Source organism: Mobula hypostoma, chromosome 16, assembly GCF_963921235.1.
Source record: "Mobula hypostoma chromosome 16, sMobHyp1.1, whole genome shotgun sequence".
Classification (NCBI taxonomy): domain Eukaryota; kingdom Metazoa; phylum Chordata; class Chondrichthyes; order Myliobatiformes; family Myliobatidae; genus Mobula; species Mobula hypostoma.
The window spans coordinates 68,436,547-68,461,583 of NC_086112.1; the positions used below are offsets into that span (position 1 = coordinate 68,436,547).

The following is a 25,037-nucleotide window of genomic DNA, read 5'->3' on the forward strand; positions in this document are numbered from 1 at the left end:
TGCCTGACCTGCTAAACAATCTTAGTAAACTTAACTGAAAATATGCACTCCGAATGTCACACATGAATTGTAAACATAAATATCTTTCAGATGTAAAAATATTCTGCTTTTTAGAAATAGAGATTCTGAGATTGTGTCCATCTTGTACAAGGGAACGATTCAGTTGTCTTATAATAAGGATAAAAGCTGCCCTAGAGCCTGGTGGGACATGCTTTCAAGCTTTTGTATCTTCTGTCTGATGGGACAGAAGTAAGAATGCCTGGGATGTGAGGAGTTTTTGATTATGTTGGCTGCTTTACTGAGGCAGCAATAAGTACAGAGGGAATCCATGGACTGTTTTTTGTGATGTACTAAGCTGTGTCCACAGCTCTCTGCAGTTACTTGTGGTCTTGGGCAGAGCAGTTGTCATACCAAGCCAAGATGTGTCCGGATAAGATTTTTTTTACAGTAAATCTATAAGGATTGGTGAGGGTCAGTGAGGACATGCCAAATGTGTTTAGTCACTTGAGATAGTAGAAGCTGGTGTGTTTTCTTTAGCCATATCATTCACATGATTGGGCGTTGGTGTGCTTTCTTAACCCTGGTGTCCTAGGAATTTGAAGCTCTCAACCCATTTGATCTCAACAACATTGGTGTAAACAGGAGTTTGTGCACTGACCCTGTTCCTGAAGCCAATGACCAGCTCCTTTGTTTTGGAAAGGTGGTTGTTATGACACCATGCCGCTAGATCAGTAAGTAGGGATTAGAGGGCTGAGGACTCTGCCATATCCTCACCATTCCCCCCACCCCCTTGTCAATATGAAGTAGCTATGGAAGAGGTGTTGCTTTGCTGTGTACCCTTACTGACAGTTGTCTGGTCAGGAAGTCAAGGGTCCAGTAGCTAAGGAAAGTAAGTGTTGGTGTCCCAGTTCTAGGAGTTAGGAGATGAGCTTGCTTAGATTTGATATATTAAATGTGAGGCTGTAGTCAATAAATAGTTATGAATAATTTGGTTTTGGAGTCTGGTTCATCACAGAGACCTTTTGTTTTTTTCTCCTCTCTCCAGATCGGCTCCCATTTTTCTTTATCTATCTACCACTGAGAAAATTGTGCAAGTTCCTTGCTAAACTAAAATGGGAGAAATGGTTCTTTCCTGAACCAGGCTTTTAGCAGGATAAATGCATTCATATATCTGACAAGACAGTGTTCAGGTTTTGTAACTTTTATCCCTCGTAGATGATTAATCCATTGAAGTACACTTTTTCCTGAGGTTTTTCTTTGTGATTACGTCATGTTGCTTGTCTGGTGATTAATGATTCTGAAGGTTTTTTTTGTATTCTCCAAACATAAGTTTTCAAATTCTTTAGCCCAATCCTTTCAAGATTTGTTTTAATTTCAAAATTAATCATATTTTAAATACTGGTTAGGCTACAGTAGGAAGTCTATTTTTTATCTTTTTTATCTGACTTGTGTTCTCTTGTCCTTACCTTTTCATGAGTGTGTTTAATTTTGCATTCAATATTGGTGCATTTTCCCAGGTATCTTGCTTTCCCTATCTGTGCACACTTGTTTGCTTTTTAGTCCAGGCATGTGATTTATAGGGAAAGAGAACAGCTGGATTGTTTTGGCATCCAAAGCAGTGTCCTAGACTGATTTGCAGGCTCCAGCCTTGCATAACTTGATGCCTGACGTAATAAATTTCTTGAGTTTTTGTATATCTTTATGCTGAAATTTTATCTTTGGAAATCTTTCTTACTTCTGCAGATATCTAAGAGAAAAACTTTTGCCATTTCAATTAATTTCAGCACACGTTAATAACCAGAGTAATAACACAGACAACAACTGTTTTGCTTCCTGAATACTTTTGGGTGTATCTTTTGGATTTTGGGCTGCTGATCATGAAAATTGCCATGAAATTTCCCCATCACCCACCTTTTTAAAAAAAAAATTGCCTATATTTGTTATTTCAATTCATAATAAGTCAGAATAATTGATGCCAAGATTAAAGAAGGCATTTTTGTTGCTCCACACATCAAACGGGTAACTAATGACAGGTAATTCAAAGAACTTCGAGTGGGACTAGAGAAAATTGCATGGATGGCATTCAAGGATGCTGTTGTGCAACTGGTTGACAACATGCTTCAAGCATACAAAACCATGAAGTGCAATATATCACTGAAGGTTCATTTTCTGCATTCCCATTTAGTCTTCTTCCCTGCAAATCTTGGCATTGTCTCTGATGAGCATGGTGAAAGGTTTCATCAGGACATTGCGGTCATGGGGAAACGGTATCAGGGCAACTGGAATCTATTAGTATTGGCTGGTTATTGTTGGATACTCAAGCGAGAAGCCTTGGACAATGAGTACAAATGAAAATCATCAACAGAACATTCTTATCTTAGTTGAGCTATTGCAAATGTCTGCACCGTTATACAGTTAAACACATTATATTCAATAAACATTAAATTCCTTGTTTCTCCAAATTCCTATGTGATACAAGTAGCCTGAAATTATATTTGTGTTCAGCTTCAAGCAGTCTATCACCATCGCAAACAAAAAAAATTCTGAAGAAGCAACATTGTTGGAAAAAAATTGTCCAGTGTAATCTGTAAAAACCTGGAAATTTTCTTTTACCAAGGTAAAGAAAGAACTTCATCAATAATGCATCAGAATTACAAATGTATCTGACCTTGAATGCTAACATGAGGAAATCTGCAGATGCTGGAATTTCAAGCAATGCACATAAAAGTTGCTGCCTGGCCTGCTGCATTCACCAGCAACTTATATGTGTGTTGCTTGACCTTGGATGCTGTTCATCTCCTCAAAGTTCCATTCTCAGGAAAGTCTGTTCTTAAATCTTGTCTTCCAAGCTAATACCTAATGTCCACTTATCCCTCTTATTCCCTTTGAAATCCTTGAACAATCCCTTTTCTCATTTCAATTATCTCTTTTATTCAAAGTTCCATCTATTGCAGTCCATATTCCAAATCAGTCACATAGAAAAACTAACATCTTTCATGACTTTTGTTCATGCCTTGCTGTTTTCTCTGCGGACTTTAGATTGGTCAGCCATGCTCTTTTATTTCTTGATCTTGAACAGATCTGTGCTTGATTGGCTGCAAAACTACATTATTATGATCTTACCCAGATCTCCAGCAACAGCCTCCACCTCACTATCTTCAACCAACATTCTGTTCCATGCTTCTGTCTTTTAATCCGTGTCAGTACCTTGGCAACAGCTTTCATAGGTATGGTCATCTTCCATGTGGATTCTGATGGTTGGCAGTCCTGTGCTTAAACTATCTCTCGACAACTTTTTCCACTGCTTCTCTGATATCTGCTATCTAGCCTTTGCAAGCCACAGTTAATTTGAGTTAAAAATCAAGATATTCTAATGCTTCTGGAGCACAAGAGTTGAGACATAATGTTGCACCATTACAGAAATTGGTGAATCCGTACTTGAAATCCCACCAGCTTCCGGGTCCAACATATTATTCTCCATAACTTCTGCCATCTCCAACGGGATCCCACCACTAAGCACATCTTTCCCTCCCCCCTCCCCCCCACTTTCCGCAGGGATCGCTCTCTACGCGACTCTTCGTCTCCCCCCCCCATCCCTTCCCACCGATCTCCCTCCCAGCACTTATCCTTGTAAGCGGAACAAGTGCTACACATGCCCTTACACTTCCTCCCTTACCACCATTCAGGGCTCCAGACAGTCCTTTCAGGTGAGGCGACACTTCACCTGTGAGTCGGCTGGGGTGATATACTGCATCTGGTGCTCCTGATGCAGCCTTCTATATGTATTGGCGAGATCCGATGCAGGCTGAGAGACTGTCTTGCTGAACACCTACGCTCTGTCTGCCAGAGAAAGCAGGATCTCCCAGTGGCCATACATTTTAATTCCACATCCCATTCCCATTCTGACATGTCTATCCACGGCCTCCTCTACTGTCAAGATGAAGCCACACTCAGGTTGGAGGAGCAACACCTTATATTCTGTCTGGGTAGCCTCCACCCTGATGGCATGAACACTGACTTCTCTAACTTCTGTTAATGCCCCACCTCCCCTTCGTACCCCATCCATTATTTATTTATTATATATTTACTCTCTCTACTTTTTCTCCCTCTGTCCCTCTCACTACACTCCTTGCCCATCCTCTGGGCCTCCCCCCACCCCCTTCTTTCTCCCTAGGCCTCCCTTCCCATGATCCTCTCATATCCCTTTTGCCAAACAACTGTCCAGCTCTTGGCTCCATCCCTCCCCTTCCTGCCTTCTCCTATCATTTCGGATCTCCCCTCCCCCTCCCACTTTCAAATCTCTTACTATCTGTTCTTTCAGTTAGTCCTGGCGAAAGGTCTCAGCCCGAAACGTCAACTGTACCTCTTCCTATAGGTGCTGCCTTTCCTGCTGCGTTCACCAGCAATTTTTATGTGTGTTGCTTGAAATACTGTGTGCAGTTCTAGAGACCTAGCTATAGGAAGGATGTTATTAAGCAGGAAAGGGTACAGGAAAGGTTCACGAGGATGCTAAACCGGACTGGAGAGCCTGGGTTAGGTGAGACTGGATAGGCCGTGGCTTTTTTTTCCCGGACCATAGGAGGCTGAGCCTTACCGGGGTTTATAATATAATGAAGGACATAGATAAGGTAAGTCATCACAAGTTTTTTTTTCCTTCCAGTCTAAAACTAGAGGGCTTTGGTCGAAGTGGAAAAGCTTGTTCATGCAGGTAAATGGTAGGCAACTTGATTACCATGTTGGGCTAAATCATCAGTTTCCATGCTCTATAACTGAATCTAACAATAATGATGAGTACTGCAACTGCTGGTTTAATACAGTGAGCCAATTAAGAGATTGTGCTTGTCAGTTTCCAGAGCAAATCTCTTAAAAAGCCAGCAGTTGCATTAGACACACAAGAGACTGCAGATGCTTATCACCTTCTGGCCTTCTGTTTGAATGGAGACATACTTTTAAGTGTATATCAGATATAGGTAAGGTAGTTTAATAATATTACGCAATGCCAATAACATCAGTCATTTAAGGTCACAGCGTGTACTTAAGCTTGCACAGACATCTTGATCATAAGTCATGTGGGAAAACTTGGAGCAGGGTGTTTGGGAGGAAAATAAACTACTAGAGAGCAAAATGAATCTACTAAACTTTTTTAAAAAAACTACATTATCTGCACATTCATTGAAGATGTGTGTTGGAAAAAGCTAAAATAGATAGAACTTGTAGTTTCTTTGCATTCGTAAGTAAGCTTTTTCTCTTCAAATTCTGTGAGGGCAATCTTTAATGCATATCATGGATTTTTAGGTTGTGATTTGTGAATTCTGTAATGGCAAATTACTGTAACTAGGACTGCTATAACACTGGCCTGTGTTTGTACACTGTTGTACATCTCTACTAAGGTATCTTTGTTTGTCTTGGTCTCTGCGGTCTTGAACTTCCTTTTTCCAGTCTAGCATTAGTTGTGAGAATTTTTTCGCTTGCTTGGAAGACATAGTTACATCCTGTCAAAAATTATTTTATAAATTTCTTGGGTCAGTCTTTTAAAAAATAGTTTGGTGTCTTCATAACTGAACTGACCATCACTGGGTTTTTGTTTGAATGTCCAATATTAAATGTAGAGATTACATATTAAAGAAGTTTTTCTCTTAGAAAGTACATTATATACATTCAATGAGGTTTTCTATCCAGATGAGTATTTTCCACAGCTAGAGGGAGCTCTAACTACTTTGAGAGTGTCTTTGTAGCAGCATACTTTTCCAGAAGAAACTGTGTGTAAATTATAATTCAGAAAGACAGTGTTACCTATTTCTTTGACGACCTATGTATGACAAATGTTTTGTTTACAGTATATTACATTGTCCTGTGAAAACTGACATTATTTTTCGATCGCAAATCACGGTACAGTTTTTACTATTTGTCAAGTAAAGATATCAGTGCATTGATATGCATGACCTGCAGATTTGTTACTTAGGTTTTTTTAATCCAGAGTGTTCTACTAAGAGATGGAATGTTCTTTAAATTCAAGATTTCTCTAGTTTTTGGCTTGTCCTTAAGGACTAATCTTTATCTAGATTGGTCTGGAGTCATCAAAGTGAAAAGTAAACTGCTTCAACATTAATGGTTTTCTCCAAATGTTGACTGGCAGCTTCCTGTTTTTTTTCTAAATGATAAAAGCTGCATTTAATATTAATAGAAAGTTTAGGAGCAAGATTTGTTTAAAGTTTCTGAACAATTTATGAAAATTTGAGTTTTTATTTGTAACTTGGTGAATCATGTCCACTTCCTGTTATCAGCAACATTTTATACATCATGTGAACAGAACTAAATGCAGTAAACCATTTTGCACCATCTTGAATCCACTCCATACTGAAGTTTCCATAAAACATATCTAATTCTGCGGAGAAATCAATTTTTCATCCAAATTCGCATGGTTCGATATATTTGGCACATTTTAATTTGATTAGTTTTTAATTTAACTAATGCATATAGATTTTGTTTCTTGTTTACTTTGTGTATGATGCAGTATGAGCATTTTGTTGCTATATCAATGGAATGAATTACTGCTGCAAATCACTATATCAGATAGAATTAATTTGTTTGTGCCTTTTCAAGCATTAATAACTGCTTCCTGCGTTAAATCTTGCATTATCTGCAAAACTGAAGGCAAGAATTATGTCAAATTCTTGAAGGCTAATAAGTCCTTTTTTTTTAAACCTAGTTTTAATTTATACTGATGCTTATTTTAAAGGTCAGTTCAAACTTGATTTGAATCTCCTTTTGTAAGATATTGTTGTGATTAGATTCTTGTACTATTCTTCAGCAAGCTCTTCCAGTTCTGGACTGGTTGCAGCTGAATGTTGAAGAAGTTTCCTGTAAACTGATGATGAAGCTATATGTGAATCTATCTGCACCCAGCCGGTTCTACTTTTTGGGTACAGGGAAGATGATGTGGTGTAGCAGTAATAAAGAAATAAAAATGCATGACAATCAAAGTTTTATTCCTAAAATAATCCTTACCAAAATAAAACAACTCAAAGCAAAATTTAAGTATATTTTAATTATGTTTAATTCTCTATAATTTCACCAAGTTTGATGATTTCTCTTGTTTTCTTGGAAAGATTTGTATACACAATGTAATGTTTAATTTCCTTTGAATAATTATTTAGCCAGAACATTAATAAATGCAATATGCATGAGATTATGCAGAGGGATATTGGTCTGTGTTAACTGTTGTACCTCTAATCCAATGAGCCAACCAGTATAGACTCTTAAGGCCTGTCAGATGTAGTATACGGAAGATCCCAATTGACTTGCATTGAAATACACAACTCTAGTCTTTGCTTTCACTGGGCAGATCACCAGTTCAATGATTTTTTTAATGTCAAATCCATTCTTTTAAAAATTCTGACAGTAGTTTAAATCTCCAGTAGGTTATTTCTTTAACCCTCTTGAAAAGCTTTTCTGATTCTGGATGAATGCAAAAAAGGTAACAGAGGAAGTGGGACTTTAAATAACAAGTTTTTAAAAAATTTTTATTTAACGATGCAGCACAGAGTCAGTCCTTCTAGCTCTTTGAGACATGCTGCCCTAGCAACCCACACTAAACCAAATTAACCTTAGCCTACTCATGGGACAATTTACAATGATCACTGAAACTACCGGGTATGTCTTTGGACTATGGAAGGAAACTGAGGCACCCAGGGAAAACCCACACATTCCACAGGGAGGACATACAAACTCCTTGCAGGCGGCACCAGAATTGAACTCTGAAATGTCCCAAGCTGTAGTAGCGTTGCACTAACCGCTATGCTACTGTGGTGCACAAAATCAATGTTTTAGGTGCTTATTGTTCTGAAACAAAATCTTCCTGTTTATGGCTGTGATTATGTTTATCCTTTCTTTTGTAGTGGGTCCAATATATTAGTGTCTGTACTGTACAGTACTCATTAAAAATTGGGCCTTAAAATTGGAGTTTTTAATCAAGGTAATAGATTTACTTATCCATTTTAGATTTCAACTGAACAAGGTAGGTGGTCACTTCAGCACAGCTTTGTGATGTGAGGGTTATTGACAATAGGGTTTTCCCATGATATTTTTGTCTTAAAAATTGAGTTTGCACTTTGTTGTTTGGCAAAGGTTGTTGGTTTTCATTTGCTGATCTATTAACCAGTGGAACAGATACTGTGATAATGATAATTTTGGCCCTGGTGATCAAAATCGCATACATTTTTATTTTGCATGTGTATTTATGCTTGATTTGGAAAATGAGTCTGTTAATGGAATAACATTTCTAATTAAATAATTTTAGGCATAGAACAATCTGAAATGTATTCCATTTAGGAAAATGTAATTATGGTTCATAGTGCCATTTCCATTACAAAGCAAACAATAGATATTATCGTTTTCACTTGGTGAAACTGAATACTGTGCTGATTTAAATGTAGCGATTCAACAGAGACTTTCAAATTATTTAACAGAGTTCTTACTTGGAAAATTATGTCATGCGCATATCTTAATTTAAGATCCCAATATTAATCTGGCGGATTAGATTGCCCAACTATTGTAAATTTGTTTGACAGGGATTTTAAAAAAAAATGCATTATCAGCTAAGTACTGGGGAAAATTCTCCCCCTGTGGATTTTGGTGTATGGTGAATATAGGATCACTCATTTTTGCGATATTGGTAATTTCCAGATCAATGCTTGTTTATTGTAGTGAATTTCCTATCTAAAATAAAATATTGAAGACTGCTTGGCCCATGGGATTATATGCAGTTATTTTGTGAATGAAAATTATTAATTTCCTTTGAGCTATTTGATTTTAATTTTATCATATTGATAGTGTTGCTTCAGGTCAAATATAAATTTGGTTCCTACTAATTATTTTCTAAATTGTTGATTGTTGCCTCCAGTCAACTCCTCTACATCTGGCTGCTGGTTACAATCGTGTGCGAATTGTTCAACTCCTCCTTCAACATGGAGCAGATGTACACGCCAAGGACAAAGGGTGAGTTAAGAGTTGATTTTCGCATAGCATGTTAAAGTAATAGAACACCTCTGCAACATTGAATACTTTTCTGAGTTGTATGGACCAATGGCTAACAAATTGGTACATGATATTAACTAGGTAGTTCTTAAAAAATCGTTCCACCAATCATTAATAGTTTCTCTGATAGTGAGAAATGCAATGCTGTGACACTGCCAAAAACTGACATTGTGTCTGTTGGACCTGCTTTACTGAGAAGTGTGATTTTATTTTAAAATACAACAGTAAATATAAACAGTAATCCAACAGTAAATATGTCTCCTCTGTTTTTACCATGGGCAAAGACCTGAAGACTTTGGAATTTGAGATTGTTATTGAGGTGTCTTGGGTATAGTCCGCATTACACAAGAGGAGATGCTCGATGTCTTAAATCATATGAAGGCAGATAAATTTTCATGGTCTAATGAGGTAATACCCTAAAGCACTGGGAAGCTTGAGGAAAAAAAAGTTGCAGGAGCCCTGAGATGCATCTCTTATCATTAGCGATGGATGAAGTGCCAGAAGACTAGAAGGTGGAAAATGTGCCTTTATTCAAGAAATGTTGCAAAGAATAACCTGGGATCTATTGACCTATAAGCCTAACATTAGTGGTAGGTAGGTTACTTGAGATTCTGAGGGATACGTAAGCATTTGGAAAGGTCGGGGTTGATTTGAAGTTGCACGGCTTTGTACTTTGGAGATCATGCCTCATGAATTTGATTAACTTTTAATAACTTTTGGTAGAAATAACCAAGAAGGTCAAAGACAGCAAGATGGTAGACGTAGTCTATGGACTTCAATAAGACCTTTAATAAGATTCTGCACTGTAAGTTGTGAAAAGTTAGATTGCATGGGATCCAGGGAGAGCTGGCTAATTGGATACACAATAGACTTCATGGTAAGAAGTAGAGGGTGATGGTGCAAGGTTGTTTTTCAGACTGGAGGCTGGAGAACAGTGTTTTCCCAGGGTCAGTGTTAAAACCATTGATACAGATGACAAATAGCAATGATTTGGAGAGAACGTACATAACCTTGCAGTTGACACTAAAATAGGTGATGTCATTGACAGAAAAGGTTATTAGGATTTACAGAGAGATCTTGATCAGCTGGATGAACTGGCAAGTGGAGTTTAATTCAGATGAGTATGAGGTATTGCACTTTGGAATGAGAAACAGGAGTAGGACTTTCACAGTGAATGGTAAATCCCTGTGAAGTATTGTAGAACAGAAGGACCTAGGAATACAAATGCATAGTTCCCTGAAAGTGCTATCTCAGGTAGATAGGGTGGTGAAGTTAGCTTTTAGCAATCAAATCTTCATCAGTCAGGACATTGAATTTAGAAGTTTTGACATGTCGCAGTTGTATAAGACCCTATTTAGAGTATTTTATTCACTTTTGGTCACCCTAGTGTAGGAAAACTTGCATTTAAACTTGATTGTGTAGAGAGGAGTTCTACAAAGATGTTGCTGGGAAGGAGGTTGGACGGCTTGGAACTTTTTTCATTGTAGTGTAGGAAAATGAGGATCAGTCTTACAGGGGTGTGTAAAATCATAGATGGGCACAGCACGCACTGTTTTGTTTCTCCCCCAGGGTTAGGGAATCAGGAAGTTGAGGGCATAGATTTGACTGTGAGGAGAACCTGAGGGGCAACATTTTGAAATGAGTTGTCCTAGGAAATGGTTGAGACAGGTAACAACTCTTAAAAGGCACTTGGACAAATTAATGGGTAGGAAAACTTCAGAGGAATATTGGGACTAGCTTAGATGGGAATCTCGTTTGTCATGGACCAGTTGATCCAAAAAGCCTGTTTCTGTGCTGTATAACTCAAAAGGGATATAACACAGAATATTTTGGTAGATGTAGAATTGAAATATTACCTTGAAAGGGGTTAATGTGCATTATTTCTTAGAAAGAAAATGCACTCAAGTGCTTGGCTAACAACATCGGGTTAAATAAGATTAATTACAAACTTGATTTACGCTTAGTCAAAGCCTCAAACTTACACATTTTTCTAGGAACAGAAAATGAGAAATTCACATTGATAAAAGTAAATGATGACTGGACACAATCTATAAGTTGGACTCACCAACCAGCCCTGTCTATATGTGTTGTAAGAGAATGCTTTAGCCACCTTGTGTCAGTTCTGGCATTAAGTATATCAAGACAACATCCCACAGGTGTAGAACTTCCATTGTCTCGCATGTTACAGGGGAGTGGGGATTTGCTCTATATTCACCAGTAAAATAAGGTTAACTTGTTACTGTGTTGCTATGTAAAAGTATTTATATCCAGGGAGAGCAAAAGCAAATTTAGAACTCTGAAATTCAGTATGTTCCTTAGCTATTAGCTACTTAGGAACAAAGACTGAGAAAATTGGAAGTTTTGGCGGGGACTTGAAATATGTAATGAAGTGATGTAGAGGCTGGAGAAGCAAACTGGTTAGTGTTTTGTGATAAGCCAGATACAGCATTTGAACCTGATTAATCTTCTGACCCCATATCCTCTCCAGTACACATTGCCTGTTCCCACTTCCACAAAATTAGTAACTTTTACCCAACGTTAATCAATCTGTGACTGGTTTAAGTCTCCTCCCTGGTCAGTGTTCAGAACCCCCAATCAGCTGGACAAGAGCAGAAGGTGCTTAGGAACGCCACAACCTGCAAACTCATTTCCATGTCGTATATAGTCTTGACTTTAAAACTTAAACACCATTCTTTTTTGCATTTCATTTTACATTTTTAATACATTATTCTTGTGAGAAGTTATTAACATCCTGAGTTGACAGAGCTATTGATTACTATGCAGTGATCAATGGTAGTTAGAATGTTTTAATAGATATATGGTGTATTTTAAGTGATGAGTTTTGATCATAACTTTACTGCCAGAATGCTTGCAATGAGCAAACTCTATGGGCTGAATGGCCTAATTCTGCTCCTATGTCTTATGGAGATGATTTTGGTGAGACCAGTTGTCTATCAACTGCTGCTTTGATAGAAGAGAGATGGAGAAAATTTGTGGCCGTCATCAAAGGTACAATGATGTAACTTCCTTTAGCAAAAGTAGAAATCCAAAAGATTTTTGCTTCCCAAAACAAAGGAAAGATGTATGATTATACTTTAATAGTTTGTATTTTTAATCTGTAAAGTCCTTACCTAAATTGTCTTCTCTCCTCAGTGGCCTTGTACCTCTTCATAATGCTTGCTCTTATGGCCATTATGAAGTCACTGAATTATTGCTGAAGGTAAGAACAGTTATGTTTACTTTTAGACTTAAGGTACTACAAATTACCTGTCTTTATATTTAAACATTGTTGTACTTTAATTTATTAACTAGTTAAATAGGTCCTCACTTTCATCCAATATACATATATTCCTGTGTTCTAACAAGAAATGGTTATACTTTCCAATCTGCTTAAGACATTTAATTTTTTAAATCTATATTTGTTTTCTTCTGGAAAAAACCTGTTGGAATGGTTTCCATTACTTTATAAATCGTTGTGTAACTTAATAATGTTTCACTGTCAAGGATTCATCGAAGATACAGTGATATTCTGAATGTCGTTTCTTTTGCCTTTAGCATGGAGCCTGTGTAAATGCTATGGATCTCTGGCAATTCACACCACTGCATGAAGCTGCATCCAAGAACAGAGTCGAAGTCTGTTCACTTCTATTAAGCCATGGTGCAGACCCTACCCTAGTTAACTGCCATGGCAAGAGTGCAATGGATATGGCTCCCACTCCAGAATTAAAAGAGAGGCTTGCATGTAAGTATCAAAACTGCAGAGATAACATTACAGTAAATTTGTTGCTTCCTAAATATTTTTAGCGTCAAATACTCCAACAAGTGGATCATGATATCGTGGATTGTTCACTTGAATTTGTAATTTTGTTAGGAGTGGGTGAAACAAAAGAAAGGAATACATAACTACAGTTGTAAGAAAAAGTTTGTGAACCCTTTGCAATAACTGGATTTCTGCATTATTTACTCTTAAAAAGTGGTCTGATCTTCATCTAAGCCACAATAATAGACAAACACAATCTGCCTAAACTAATAACACACAAACAATTGTAATTAGCATTAGTCCAGACTGGAAAAAAGTATGTGAACCCTTGTACTTAATGACTGGTACTATCTCCTTTATCAGTAAAAAGGTCCACCAAGCATTTCCTGGAGCTGCTGATGAGACTTGCACAACAGAGAGGATGAATTTGAGACCATTCCTCCATACAAAACTGTTTCAGTTCATCAATATTTCTGGGATACCTTGCATGAATAGCCCTCTTCAGGTCATGCCACTGCATCTCAATTGGGTTAAGGTCTGGACTCTGACTTGGCCATTCATAACATAAATTTACATCCTTTAAAACCATTCTGTTGTTGATTTACACTTGTGTTTCAGTTCCTTGTCTTGTTGCATCATCCAACTTCTATTAAACTTCAGGTGACAGACTGCTACCCTGACATTGTCCTGTAAAATGTCTTCATACAATTTTGAATTCATTGTTTCCTCAACAATTGTGATCTGTCCAGGTCCTGAGGCAGCAAAGCAGCCCCAAACCATGATGCCCCTTCCACCGTGCTTCACAGTTGAAATGAGGGTTTGGTGTTGGTGTGCAGTGCCCTTTTCCCTCCAAACATAGCAATGCACATTTCTACCAAAAAAGTTCAACTTCTGTCTTATCTGTGCACAGAATATTGTCCCAGAAGCGTTGGACATCTTGGTAGTCTTTTGCAAACTTGAGATGTGCAGCAGTGTTGTTTTTGGAGCGCAGTGGTGTCCTTCCATGAACACCATTCTTGTTCAGTGTTTTTCTTATAGTGGACATGTGAACAAAGACTTTAGCAAGTTCTAGAGATTTTTGTAGGTCTTTTGCTGTTACCCTTGAGTTCTTTTTCACCTCCATCAGCATTGCATTTTGTGCTCTTGGTGTGATCGTTGCAGGATGCCCATTCCTAGGAAGAGCAGCAGCAGTACTAAATTTCTGCCACTTGTAGACAATTTATCTTGCTGTGGACTGATGAACACTGAGGTCTTTAGAAATGCGTTTGTAGCCTTTTCCAGGTACATGCATCTCCACAGTTCTTCTTGTAAGGTCCTCCGGAAGTTGTTTCTGGTCGAGGCATGGTGTACATAATAACTTTTGTAAAAGGCATTACCCCAGAGTTTACATACTTTTTTGAACCTAGATTATGATTGTTTAAATGGTGTACTCAGTATTGACGAGTGTCCTGTGGGAGCATGCCTTATTCTGATTGTCGAAAGTCACTTTCATTGTGATTGGTTGGTTTAGAAACTGCAGCTGCTTTTCCCATTGGATGGCTGCCTGGTGTCCGGTTCCATTTATCTTGGGTATATAAAATAGCACTTGACAGTAGCATGCTCTCTTCCTTTGCTTAAGGCAAGATGATTGGGGAGGTCTGCTCTGCACGCATTTTAAGTATGTTTGTTGAATATTCACATTTGTAGTGCCTGTAACTTGGAGAGCATGCATTTTCGGTTAAATTTTTACTGTTTGTAAATAAATAAGTGATTAATATACCTATTTGAAGTCAGTGCATTTCCTTCCTCAGTTGCCGGACCCGCAAGCCTGATTCAAGATTGCAATGAGAAGAAGTCCAATTGTTTGTGTGTTATTAGTTTCGGCAGATTGTGTTTGTCTATTATTGTGACTTAGATGAAGATCAGACCACATTTTATGAGTAATTAATGCAAAAAAAAAACAGGTAATTGCAAAAGGTTCACAAACTTTTTCTTGCAACTGTAAATGAATTATCACAACAATGAGCATTGGAGCAGAATTTCACTACAATGTTCACAAAGCAGTACCAGGAATGGGTTATAAGCAAATTACTTGACTTTCATTTGAGATTGATATGTGCAATAATCCTTCCCTCAAAGTTGTAAAGCTGTTCCACTGGATTATTGAATTTCCATAAGTTATTTAAAAAGTTACCTCCTTGATGAGTGACATTAATTCCTTGAATATTTTCTGTGCTAGCTCCACTAAATATCACATCCAAACTATTTGATTATGTTATCATTTGACTTTTAAATTGAGCTATATATGGTGATAAATCTTACTCAGCCAGGCAATTAAAATGTTGATTTAAATTTTATAATCCAACTTGGAGATTAAGCCATTTAAAATTTCTGCTAAATAAAATCAATTTCCTTTATGCAATTATCTTACTGGCTGCTTTATTTGCAATGTATGTGTAATGTCTATGTCATCAACTTTGCCTCCAACTTCCACCCTGCCCTTAAGTTCACTTGCTCCTTTTCAGAAATCTTTCTCCTTTCTCGATCTCTCTGTCTCCATCTCTGGAGACAAACTGTATACCAACGTCACAACGTTAATGGTAAACCATGACGACGTTCTGTGGGCTGCGGGCAACACTTGTAAATATACTTTTAAATATACCTCTTTCGAATTACTCTCAGTGCAGTCTGCAGCATGTAACTTCCCTCTAAGCAAGGTACTTTTCAATCAACTGAACGATCTATAGATTTTACGATTGTTTGAAGGTCGCAGCAGACCAGGCAGTTACAGGCCATTTTAGTGGACGAAAGTTCTTCGCCATAAGCGAGGGAAGAGGGGAGGACTGCAAGCTAGATTGAAACCTAGAGGGATGAGGCCCCCACTACCCAGCATCCTGTTAGCAAATATGCAATGGCTGGAGAACAAAATTGAGATCCTCAGGGCAAGATTTCTTTATCGTTGAGAAATGAGGGACTATGTCTGAGCGAAACTCAGCTGTCTCCCAGCATGCCAGATACAACAGTCAAACTGGAAGGCTTCTCGATTTACTGAATGGAACAAATGATTCGGAAAAGGCAGAAGTTGGAGGTGTGTGTTTCATGATAAGCTCTCAGTGGTGCTCCAATGTGACGGTTTTGCAGAACTCCTGTTCCTCCGACCTTGAACACCTCAAGGTCAAATGCCGTCTGTTCTATTTACTTAGGGAGTTCTCCATAATCCTGGCAGCGGTTTACAGACCAACGGCCGACTATAGTCAAGCACTTGAGATATTGTAAGATGCCATCTCCAAACAAGATACAGTTCATCCCGACAGATTTCACATCATAGTCAGGGACTTCAGCTCGGCTTGCTTGAAGAAAACCCTGCCTAATTATCATCAGTGTATACTGTAGCACCAGAGGTCCCAGTATACTAGACCACTGTTATACTAAGATACAGAATGCCTACCGTTCTGTGCCCAGACCGTATTTTGGTAAATCATGTCATTTGGCTGTCCTTCTATTTGCATGCAGGTAGAGGCTAAAGAGCAGGGCTCCAGAGGTTAGGCTAATAAAGAGGTGGTTGCGTAAGGCAGAAATGGCTAGATTGCTTTGAGTCGGTAAACTGGGCTGTGTTCAAGGACTAATCTATGGACCTAAATAACTACACCACGGTTGTAATGGACTTTATTAAAACAGTTGGAGATGAGTGTTTCCACCCTCCCCCCCCCCCGAAATGTTTGATTCTTCTCCATTCAGAAGCCCTGGATGAACATTGCATGCATACTTTGATAATAAATTACATTAAACCTTAAGCTTCACTCAATTTCACTTACCCCATCATTGAAGTGTTCCTACAACAAATTGATTCACTTTCAAGGACTCTTCATCTCATGTTCTCAATTTTTATTATTATTATTTATTTCTTTTTGTTGTCTTCTGCGCTCGAAAGACTGCCCAACTTGGGTGTTCAACGAATTGATTCTGTTATGGTTATTATTGTATAGATTTATTGAATATGCCCACAAGAAAAGGTATCTGCGTTGCATATGGTGACATGTATATACTAAATTTACTTAGAACATCTTTTATAAACCTCCAAGTTCCCATGGCTATCTTGGCTGTGCCTTTTCCCACTCTGTCGCCTGTAAAATTGCAATTCCCTTTTCTCAGTTCCTTCGTTTCCACCACCTGTTACCGGAATGTGGTTTTCCTTTCCAGGATGTCGTCCTTCTTCAAAGAATGGGGTTTCCCTTCCTCCATCACTGATGCTGCCCTCCCTTACCTTCATGTCCATTTGCGTGACATCTGTGTTCACCCATCTTCCTGCTTCCTTAAGCAGGATAGATTTCCTTTTGTTCTCATCTACCACTCCATGATACACCGCATTCAACCACATCATTCTCCGCAACTTTCACCATCTTCAGTGGGATCCTAGCACCAAACACATCTTTACCATCTCTTCTCCTCCACACTCTCTGCTTACCACAGGGGTTGCTCTCTCCACGATTCCCTTGTCCATTCGTCTCCTCACTAATTTCCCTCCTGGTATATATCACTGCAAGCGACAGAAATGCTGTGCCTGCCCATTCACCTTTTCCCTTGCCTCCATTCAGGGCCCTAAATAGTCCAGGTGAGGTAACATTTCACCTGCAAATCTTTTGGGGTTGTCTATTGTATCCAGTGCTCCTGATGCAACCTCCTCTACTTTGGTGAGACCTGACGTAAATTGGGGAACCGCTTTGTCGAGTACCTCCACACTATCTGCTAAAAGTAGAATTTCCCAGTGGCCACCCATTTTAATTCTTAACCCTATTTCCCTTCCGCCATGCTGGTCTATGGCCGCCTCTTTTGCCATGATGAGGTCACTGTCAGAGTGGAGGAGCAACACCTCGTATTTCGTCTAGATAGCCTCCAACCTGATGGCATGAATTTCTCCTTCTGGTCATTTTCTAGCTAGTCCTCCTTCCCCTTTCCCCTACCTTTGTATTCTGGTGTCTTCCCCTTTTATCAGTCCTGAAGAAGGGTCTTGGCCTGAAACATCAACACTTTATTCATTGCCAGAGATGCTGCCTGACCTGTGTTCCTCCAGCTTTTTTTTTGTGTGTGTTGCTTTGGATTTTTTGCATCTGCTGAATCTCTTGGTCAGAATATGTTTCATTGGCATGAATTCTATTTCTGCTGCTTTATAATTAGTAGAAGGTTAAATATAATGTATGAACAAAAGCCTAGTACTTTTAACGAAGCCAGTTTTGGCATTAAATGATGAACCCATGATTTAAACTACTTTCTCTTTTTAAACAGATGAATTTAAAGGCCATTCGTTACTGCAAGCTGCAAAGGAAGCTGATTTGGCAAAAGTGAAAAAGAGTCTTGCTTTAGAGATAATAAATTTCAAGCATCCACAGACCCATGAAACCCCATTGGTAATGATCTGAACTGTGCTTATTGCAGAAAAATTTGCTTTAAAATGGTTTTAAAAAAGAAATGAATGATCTTGTACAGCTGAAGAATTTTGTAGCAGGGAAAACCTAATCAGTTGTTGTGCTTTGAAAGCTCAATTTAACATGCTAAACTAAGACAAACCAGTAGTAGATAATGGCCAATTATATAGAGACACGGCATAGAAACAAGCCATTTGCACAGGCCATCAACCACTTATGTACACAAATCCTACATTAACTACAGTTTTATTCTCCCCTCCTTCTCCCAACTCCTACAAATTCTACCACTCGCCTATACACTAGAGGCAATTTGCTGCATCCATTTAACCTACCAACCTGCATGTCGTTGGCCTGAGGGAAAGGTAGCTTGTGCAAACTCAGAGTCTCCCTGGTACTGTGTGTCAGCAACTCTACCAGTTGTCCCACTGTGCCATTCTTTACCAATGTTCTTTTCTCTTGGGGAATTGCAGTCCTGCATTCTTGATATCAACAAAATATTATGTTCAGTGGGTAAGACAATTTGCCAACAGAGGGCTTCTTATGTGAGCAAGACAATTATTTTGTTTCTGCATAGTAGCTTGGAATTTAAGCGGTGCATCTCCTTGAATTAATCATTGGTGGAATTAAACCTATTAAGGAATGCATAAGCTTTTCTCAGGCTTCCAGCCGAGTCTAGGTGTCGATTTTAACTGATGTTTTGATGACAAACTCCATCATGTTCATCAGGGATGATGTTTAGTCTGGTGGTATATATACTCAATTCCCTGACATCCGTTTCTCCTGATTGGTTAGTCCTCAACCAGTCAGTTTTCTGCTGTCCCACCTTGTTGAAAATCATATTCCAGTTCTTACTTAGAGTGAGACCTTCATGAAGATGAAGGAAGCCATTGAAATAAGACTAGAGTAAAAGAATTTTAACAAAGACGAAGGTCTCGTTCTAAATAAAAAACGGTTGAGAACTAACCAATCCGGAGGGATGGATGATGGGAGTTAAGTATATAGATCACCAGCCTAAACATGCCTAGGATTCATCCCTGATGAAGATAGTGGAGTTTGTCATTGAAACGTCAGTTAAAATCAACACCTGGGCCTAGCTGGAAGCCAGAGAAGATTTTGTGCATCATATACGCCAGGAAAGCACTAGATCTTTTTTCACTATTAGGGAATGTTAGAGCTCACTTTACTTGAGCATTGCTCTTTTGCATTAACACTGAAGATTTGCCCATTTGGTTAACATTTCCAATTCCTTTGACTCAGAATTATTGTAATTTTCACTCTTTTTTCCATTGACATTGTCTCATTATGGTGATGTCCATTCTGGTTGGTTGGCTGCTGATAAATAAAAAAAAAATCACTTCTTGGTCCACCTGGGCAGTCGGAGAAGAACAATACCTCGTATCCTGCCTAGGCAGTCTCCAACCTGCACGAACATAGAATTCTCAAACTTTCGATAACTTCTCACCCTCTGTCCCGTTTCCCCATTTCTCATTTTCCTTTCCTTTTATCTCCTGATCCAACTTGCCCCCTTCACTTTATCTTTCCCCACATTCTCTGCTTCTATCTCCATCACCCACACACTCCTTGCATGGACTTCCCATCCCCACCTTGCTCCCTTTTATGCTATCATCCACTGTTCTTCAAAGGTTTCCTATCATATTCCATTATCTTCAGCCCTTTGTCACTTCTACCTATCACCTCACAGCCTTTTATATTATTCCAACTCTCTGCCTAAAACCCCCCTCACCTGGATCCCTATTTCCCTTGCTTCACCCCATCCCTGCACCTTTCTTTCCAATCTTGAGGAAGGGCCTTGTTCTGAAAGGCCAAATGCTCATTTCCTTACATAGATGCTGCCTAGCCTTCTGAATTTCTTCAGCTCCTTTCTGTTACTCCGAATTCCCAACTGTAGTCTCTTGTGTCTCCATTAAAAAAAAGTCCTGTATTGATATATGTTATCGTATCCTATGTGCTGATAAAAGCTCTTTACAGTGCCTATAAGAAGTATTCCACCCTTCCCCCGGAAGTTTTCATGTTTTGTTGTTTTACAACATTGAATAACAGTGATTTAATTTGGCTTTTTTGACACTGATCAATAGAAAAAGACCTGTGTCAAAGTGAAAACAGATCTCTACCAAGTGATGTAAATTAATTACAAACATAAAACTCAGAATAATTGGTCGCAGAAGTATTCGCCCCCTTCAAATCAGTATTTAGTAGATGCACCTTTGGCAGCAATTACAGCCTTAATTCTGTGTGGATAGGTCACTATCAGTTTTGCACATCTGGACACTGCAATGTTTCCCCACTCTCCTTTACAAAACTGCTCAAGCTCTGTCAGATTGCATGAGAATTGTGAGTGAACAGCCCTTTTCAAGTATAGCCACAAATTCTCAATTGGATTGATGTCTAGGCTCTGACTTGGCTACTCCAGGACATTAACTGTGTTGTTTTTAAGCCATTCCTGTGTAACTTTGGCCATTGTCTTGCTAGAAAAACAAATTATCTCCGAAGTCACAGTTCTCTTGCAGACTGCGTCAAGATTTCCCTGTATTTTACTGCATTCATTTTACCCTCTCAAGCATTTTTCCTTCACAGGCCTTCCAGGGCCTGTTGCACTGAAGCATGATGCAGCCATCACTATGCTTCATGGTAGTGATGTTGTGTTATTGGTGATATGCATTTTTTGACTTATGCCAAACATAGCGTTTTGTCTGATGCCCAAAAAGCTTAATTTTGATTTCATTAGGCTATATAACATTCTTCCAGCTGACTTCAGTCTCCCACATGCCTTCTGGCAAACTAGCTGAGATTTCATGTGAGCGTTTTTCAACAGTGGCCTTCTCTTTGCAGTCTTCCATAAAGCTGTGACTGGGCAACAGTTGTTGTATGCGCAGTCTCTCCCATCTCAGCCACTGAATTTTGTGACTCCTCCGGAGTTGTCATAGGTCTCTTAGTGGCATCCCCCACTAGTCCCCTTCTTGCACGGTCACTTAGTTTTTGTGGATGGCCTGCTGTAGGCAGATTTACAGCTGAGCCATATTCTTTCCATTTCTTGATGATTGACTTAACTGTACTTCAAGGGATATTCGGTGACATGGAAGTTTTCTTGTATCCATTTCCTGACTTGTGCTTTTCGATAACCTTTTTGCAGAGTTGTTGAAGTGTCCTTTTGTCTTCTTGGTGTGGTTTTTGCCAGGATACTGACTCACCAGCAGTTGGACCAGATACCTGTGTATTTTTACTACGATCAATTGAAACACCTTGACTGCACACAGGTCTCCAGTTAACTACTTATGTAACTTCTAATACCAATTGACTGCACCAGTAATAATTTGGTGTGTCATATTAAAGGGAGTTGAATACTTGTACAAACAATTTTGTGTTTTATATTTGTAATTAATTTAGATCACTATAAAGATCTGTTTTCACTTTGACACAAAAGAGACTTTCTGTTGATCAGTGTCAAAAAAGCTAAATTAAATCCACAGTGGTTCAATATTGTAAAACAATAAAACATGAAACTTCCAAGGGGGTGAATACCTTTTTATGTAGGCACTGTATATTGTTGACATTTAGTTAAAAGCAATTAAAATGTGGAAAACGACATCTGAATTCCTTTTTCAGCATTGTGCTGTGGCTTCACAACACCCAAAACGGAAGCAGGTGACAGAACTGCTTTTGAGAAAAGGAGCAAATGTGAATGAGAAAAATAAAGAGTAAGTATTCGTTATTAATAGGTTTACTTGTTATCTGAATTTATTAAGCCAGTTATAAACACTGTAAAATTACATATCTTAAAAATGTTGGGCTGTAACTAAGGATGCTTTTGTTTTGTTGATGGTGAAGGAAAAATTGCTTTAGGGTGACTAAGATAATTAATAGTGAACCTGAAATTACATCATGTAGGTGACTGCAAGTCTGATCGTTGGATTAACTGTGATGATTTATAAAAATATGATAAGCATTGCTTATCCTAACCACATTAGTTAATGGCGACATAAAAGGATTAACTTTGTAAACTTCTGTTTTGAAAACAATGTACTTTTATATGCAGTAACTTGGTACGAGACAAAATTTCATAGTAAGTTGAAGTAACCTCTTCCATAAAGTATTCAAATTCTTACAGTTCTGATTAGCACCAACTGAATGTTCTATCCACTAAGTTGCTCCCTGTTCCACAGTAGCACAATGAATGAGTGCTGAGGAAATGGTGCAGGGGACAAGGTTTCAAGTTCTTGGATCATTGGAGCCTTTTCTGGGGAAAGGCTGACCTGTATGAGAGGGATGGATTGCACCTGAACTGTAGGGGCACCAATATCCTACCCTGGAGGTTTGCTGATGCTACTTGGGAGAGTTTAAGCTAGTTTTGTAAGGGGTTGGGAACAGGAGCCCCAGGTCAGCAAGGGAACATTTGGACCAGAGGTAGATGCCAGGGAAAGTGTTGAAAGGCAAAATTGAAATAGCAGGTATAGTGGGTCGGTTAGTTTGAAGTGTATGTATTTTAGTGCTAGGAATATTATAGGAAAGGGTGATAACTTAGGGCATGGATCAGAACATAGAACAGTACAGCACAGTACAGGCCCTTCGGCCCACAATGTTGTGCCGACCCTCAAACCCTGCCTCCCATATAAGCCCCCACCTTAAATTCCTCCATATACCTGTCTAGTAGTCTCTTAAACTTCACTAGTGTATCTGCCTCCACCACTGACTCAGGCAGTGCATTCCACACACCAGCCACTCTCTGAGTAAAAAACCTTCCTCTAATATCCCCCTTGAACTTCCCACCCCTTACCTTAAAGCCATGTCCTCTTGTATTGAGCAGTGGTGCCCTGGGGAAGAGGTGCTGGCTATCCACTCTATCTATTCCTGTTATTATCTTTTACACCTCTATCATGTCTCCTCTCATCCTCCTCTCCAAAGAGTAAAGCCCTAGCTCCCTTAATCTCTGATCATAATGCATACTCTCTAAACCAGGCAGCATCCTGGTAAATCTTCTCTGTACCCTTTCCAATGCTTCCACATCCTTCCTATAGCGAGGTGACCAGAACTGGACACAGTACTCCAAGTGTGGCCTAACCAGAGTTTTATAGAGCTGCATCATTACATCGCGACTCTTAAACTCTATCCCTCGACTTATGAAAGCTAACACCCCATAAGCTTTCTTAATTACCCTATCTACCTGTGAGGCAACTTTCAGGGATCTGTGGACATGTACCCCCAGATCCCTCTGCTCCTCCACGCTACCAAGTATCCTGCCATTTACTTTGTAATCTGCCTCAGAGTTTGTCCTTCCAAAGTGTACCACCTCACACTTCTCCGGGTTGAACTCCATCTGCCACTTCTCAGCCCACTTCTGCATCCCATCAATGTCTCTCTGCAATCTTTGACAATCCTCTACACTATCTACAACACCACCAACCTTTGTGTCATCTGCAAACTTGCCAACTCACCCTTCTACCCCCACATCCAGGTCGTTAATAAAAATCACGAAAAGTAGAGGTCCCAGAACAGATCCTTGTGGGACACCACTAGTCACAATCCTCCAATCTGAATGTACTCCCGCCACCACGACCCTCTGCCTTCTGCAGGCAAGCCAATTCTGAAACCACCTGGCCAAACTTCCCTGGATCCCATGCCTTCTGACTTTCTGAATAAGCCTACCGTGTGGAACCTTGTCAAATGCCTTACTAAGATCCATATAGATCACATCCACTGCACTACCCTCATCTATATGCCTGGTCACCTCCTCAAAGAACTCTGTCAGGCTTGTTAGACACGATCTGCCCTTCACAAAGCCATGCTGACTGTCCCTGATCAGACCATGATTCTCTAAATGCCCAGAGATCCTATCTCTAAGAATCTTTTCCAACAGCTTTCCCACCACGATGTAAGGCTCACTGGTCTATAATTACCCGGACTATCCCTACTACTTTTTTTGAACAAGGGGACAACATTCGCCTCCCTCCAATCCTCTGGTACCATTCCCATGGACAACGAGGACATAAAGATCCTAGCCAGAGGCTCAGCAATCTCCTCCCTCGCCTCATGGAGCAGCCTGGGGAATATTCCGTCAGGCCCCAGGGACTTATCCGTCCTAATGTATTTTAACAACTCCCAACACCTCCTCTTCTTTAATATCAACATGCTCCAGAACATCAACCTCACTCATATTGTCCTCACCATTATCAAGTTCCCTCTCATTGATTGGTGAATACAGAAGAGAAGTATTCATTGAGGACCTCGCTCACTTCCACAGCCTCCAGGCACATCTTCCCACCTTTATCTCTAATCGATCCTACCTTCACTCCTGTCATCCTTTTTTTCTTCAGATAATTGAAGAATGCCTTGGGGTTTTCCTTTACCCTACTCGCCAAGGCCTTCTCATGCCCCCTTCTTGCTCTTCTCAGCCGCTTCTTAAGCTCCTTTCTTGCTTTCCTATATTCCTCGATAGACCCATCTGATCCCTGCTTCCTAAACCTCATGTATGCTGCCTTCTTCCACCTGACTAGATTTTCCACCTCACTTGTCACCCATGGTTCCTTCACCCTACCGTTCTTTATCTTCCGCACCGGGACAAATTTATCCCTAACATCCTGCAAGAGATCGCTAAACATCGACCACATGTCCATAGTACATTTCCCTGCAAAAACATCATCCCAATTCACACCCGCAAGTTCTAGCCTTATAGCCTCATAATTTTCCCTTCCCCAATTAAAAATTTTCCTGTCCTCTCTGATTCTATCCTTTTCCATGATAATGCTAAAGGCCAGGGAGCGGTGGTCACTGTCCCCCAGATGCTCACCCACTGAGATCTGTGACCTGACTCGGTTCATTGCCTA

The 25,037-nt window shown here is 39.4% G+C and overlaps 1 protein-coding gene across 2 annotated transcripts in view; it reads left to right on the plus strand.

Annotated features, from left to right (window-relative positions):
- Window positions 1–25,037, plus strand: part of LOC134357469 (poly [ADP-ribose] polymerase tankyrase-1) — a 127,983-nt gene that overhangs the window by 45,897 nt on the left and 57,049 nt on the right. For both annotated transcript variants that reach the window (XM_063069080.1, XM_063069081.1), the window contains 5 exons: window positions 8,903–8,997; window positions 12,190–12,256; window positions 12,592–12,778; window positions 18,059–18,180; window positions 21,823–21,914. In XM_063069080.1, the coding sequence (XP_062925150.1) occupies window positions 8,903–8,997; window positions 12,190–12,256; window positions 12,592–12,778; window positions 18,059–18,180; window positions 21,823–21,914 (563 nt within the window). The remainder of the gene's footprint in view (window positions 1–8,902; window positions 8,998–12,189; window positions 12,257–12,591; window positions 12,779–18,058; window positions 18,181–21,822; window positions 21,915–25,037) is intronic.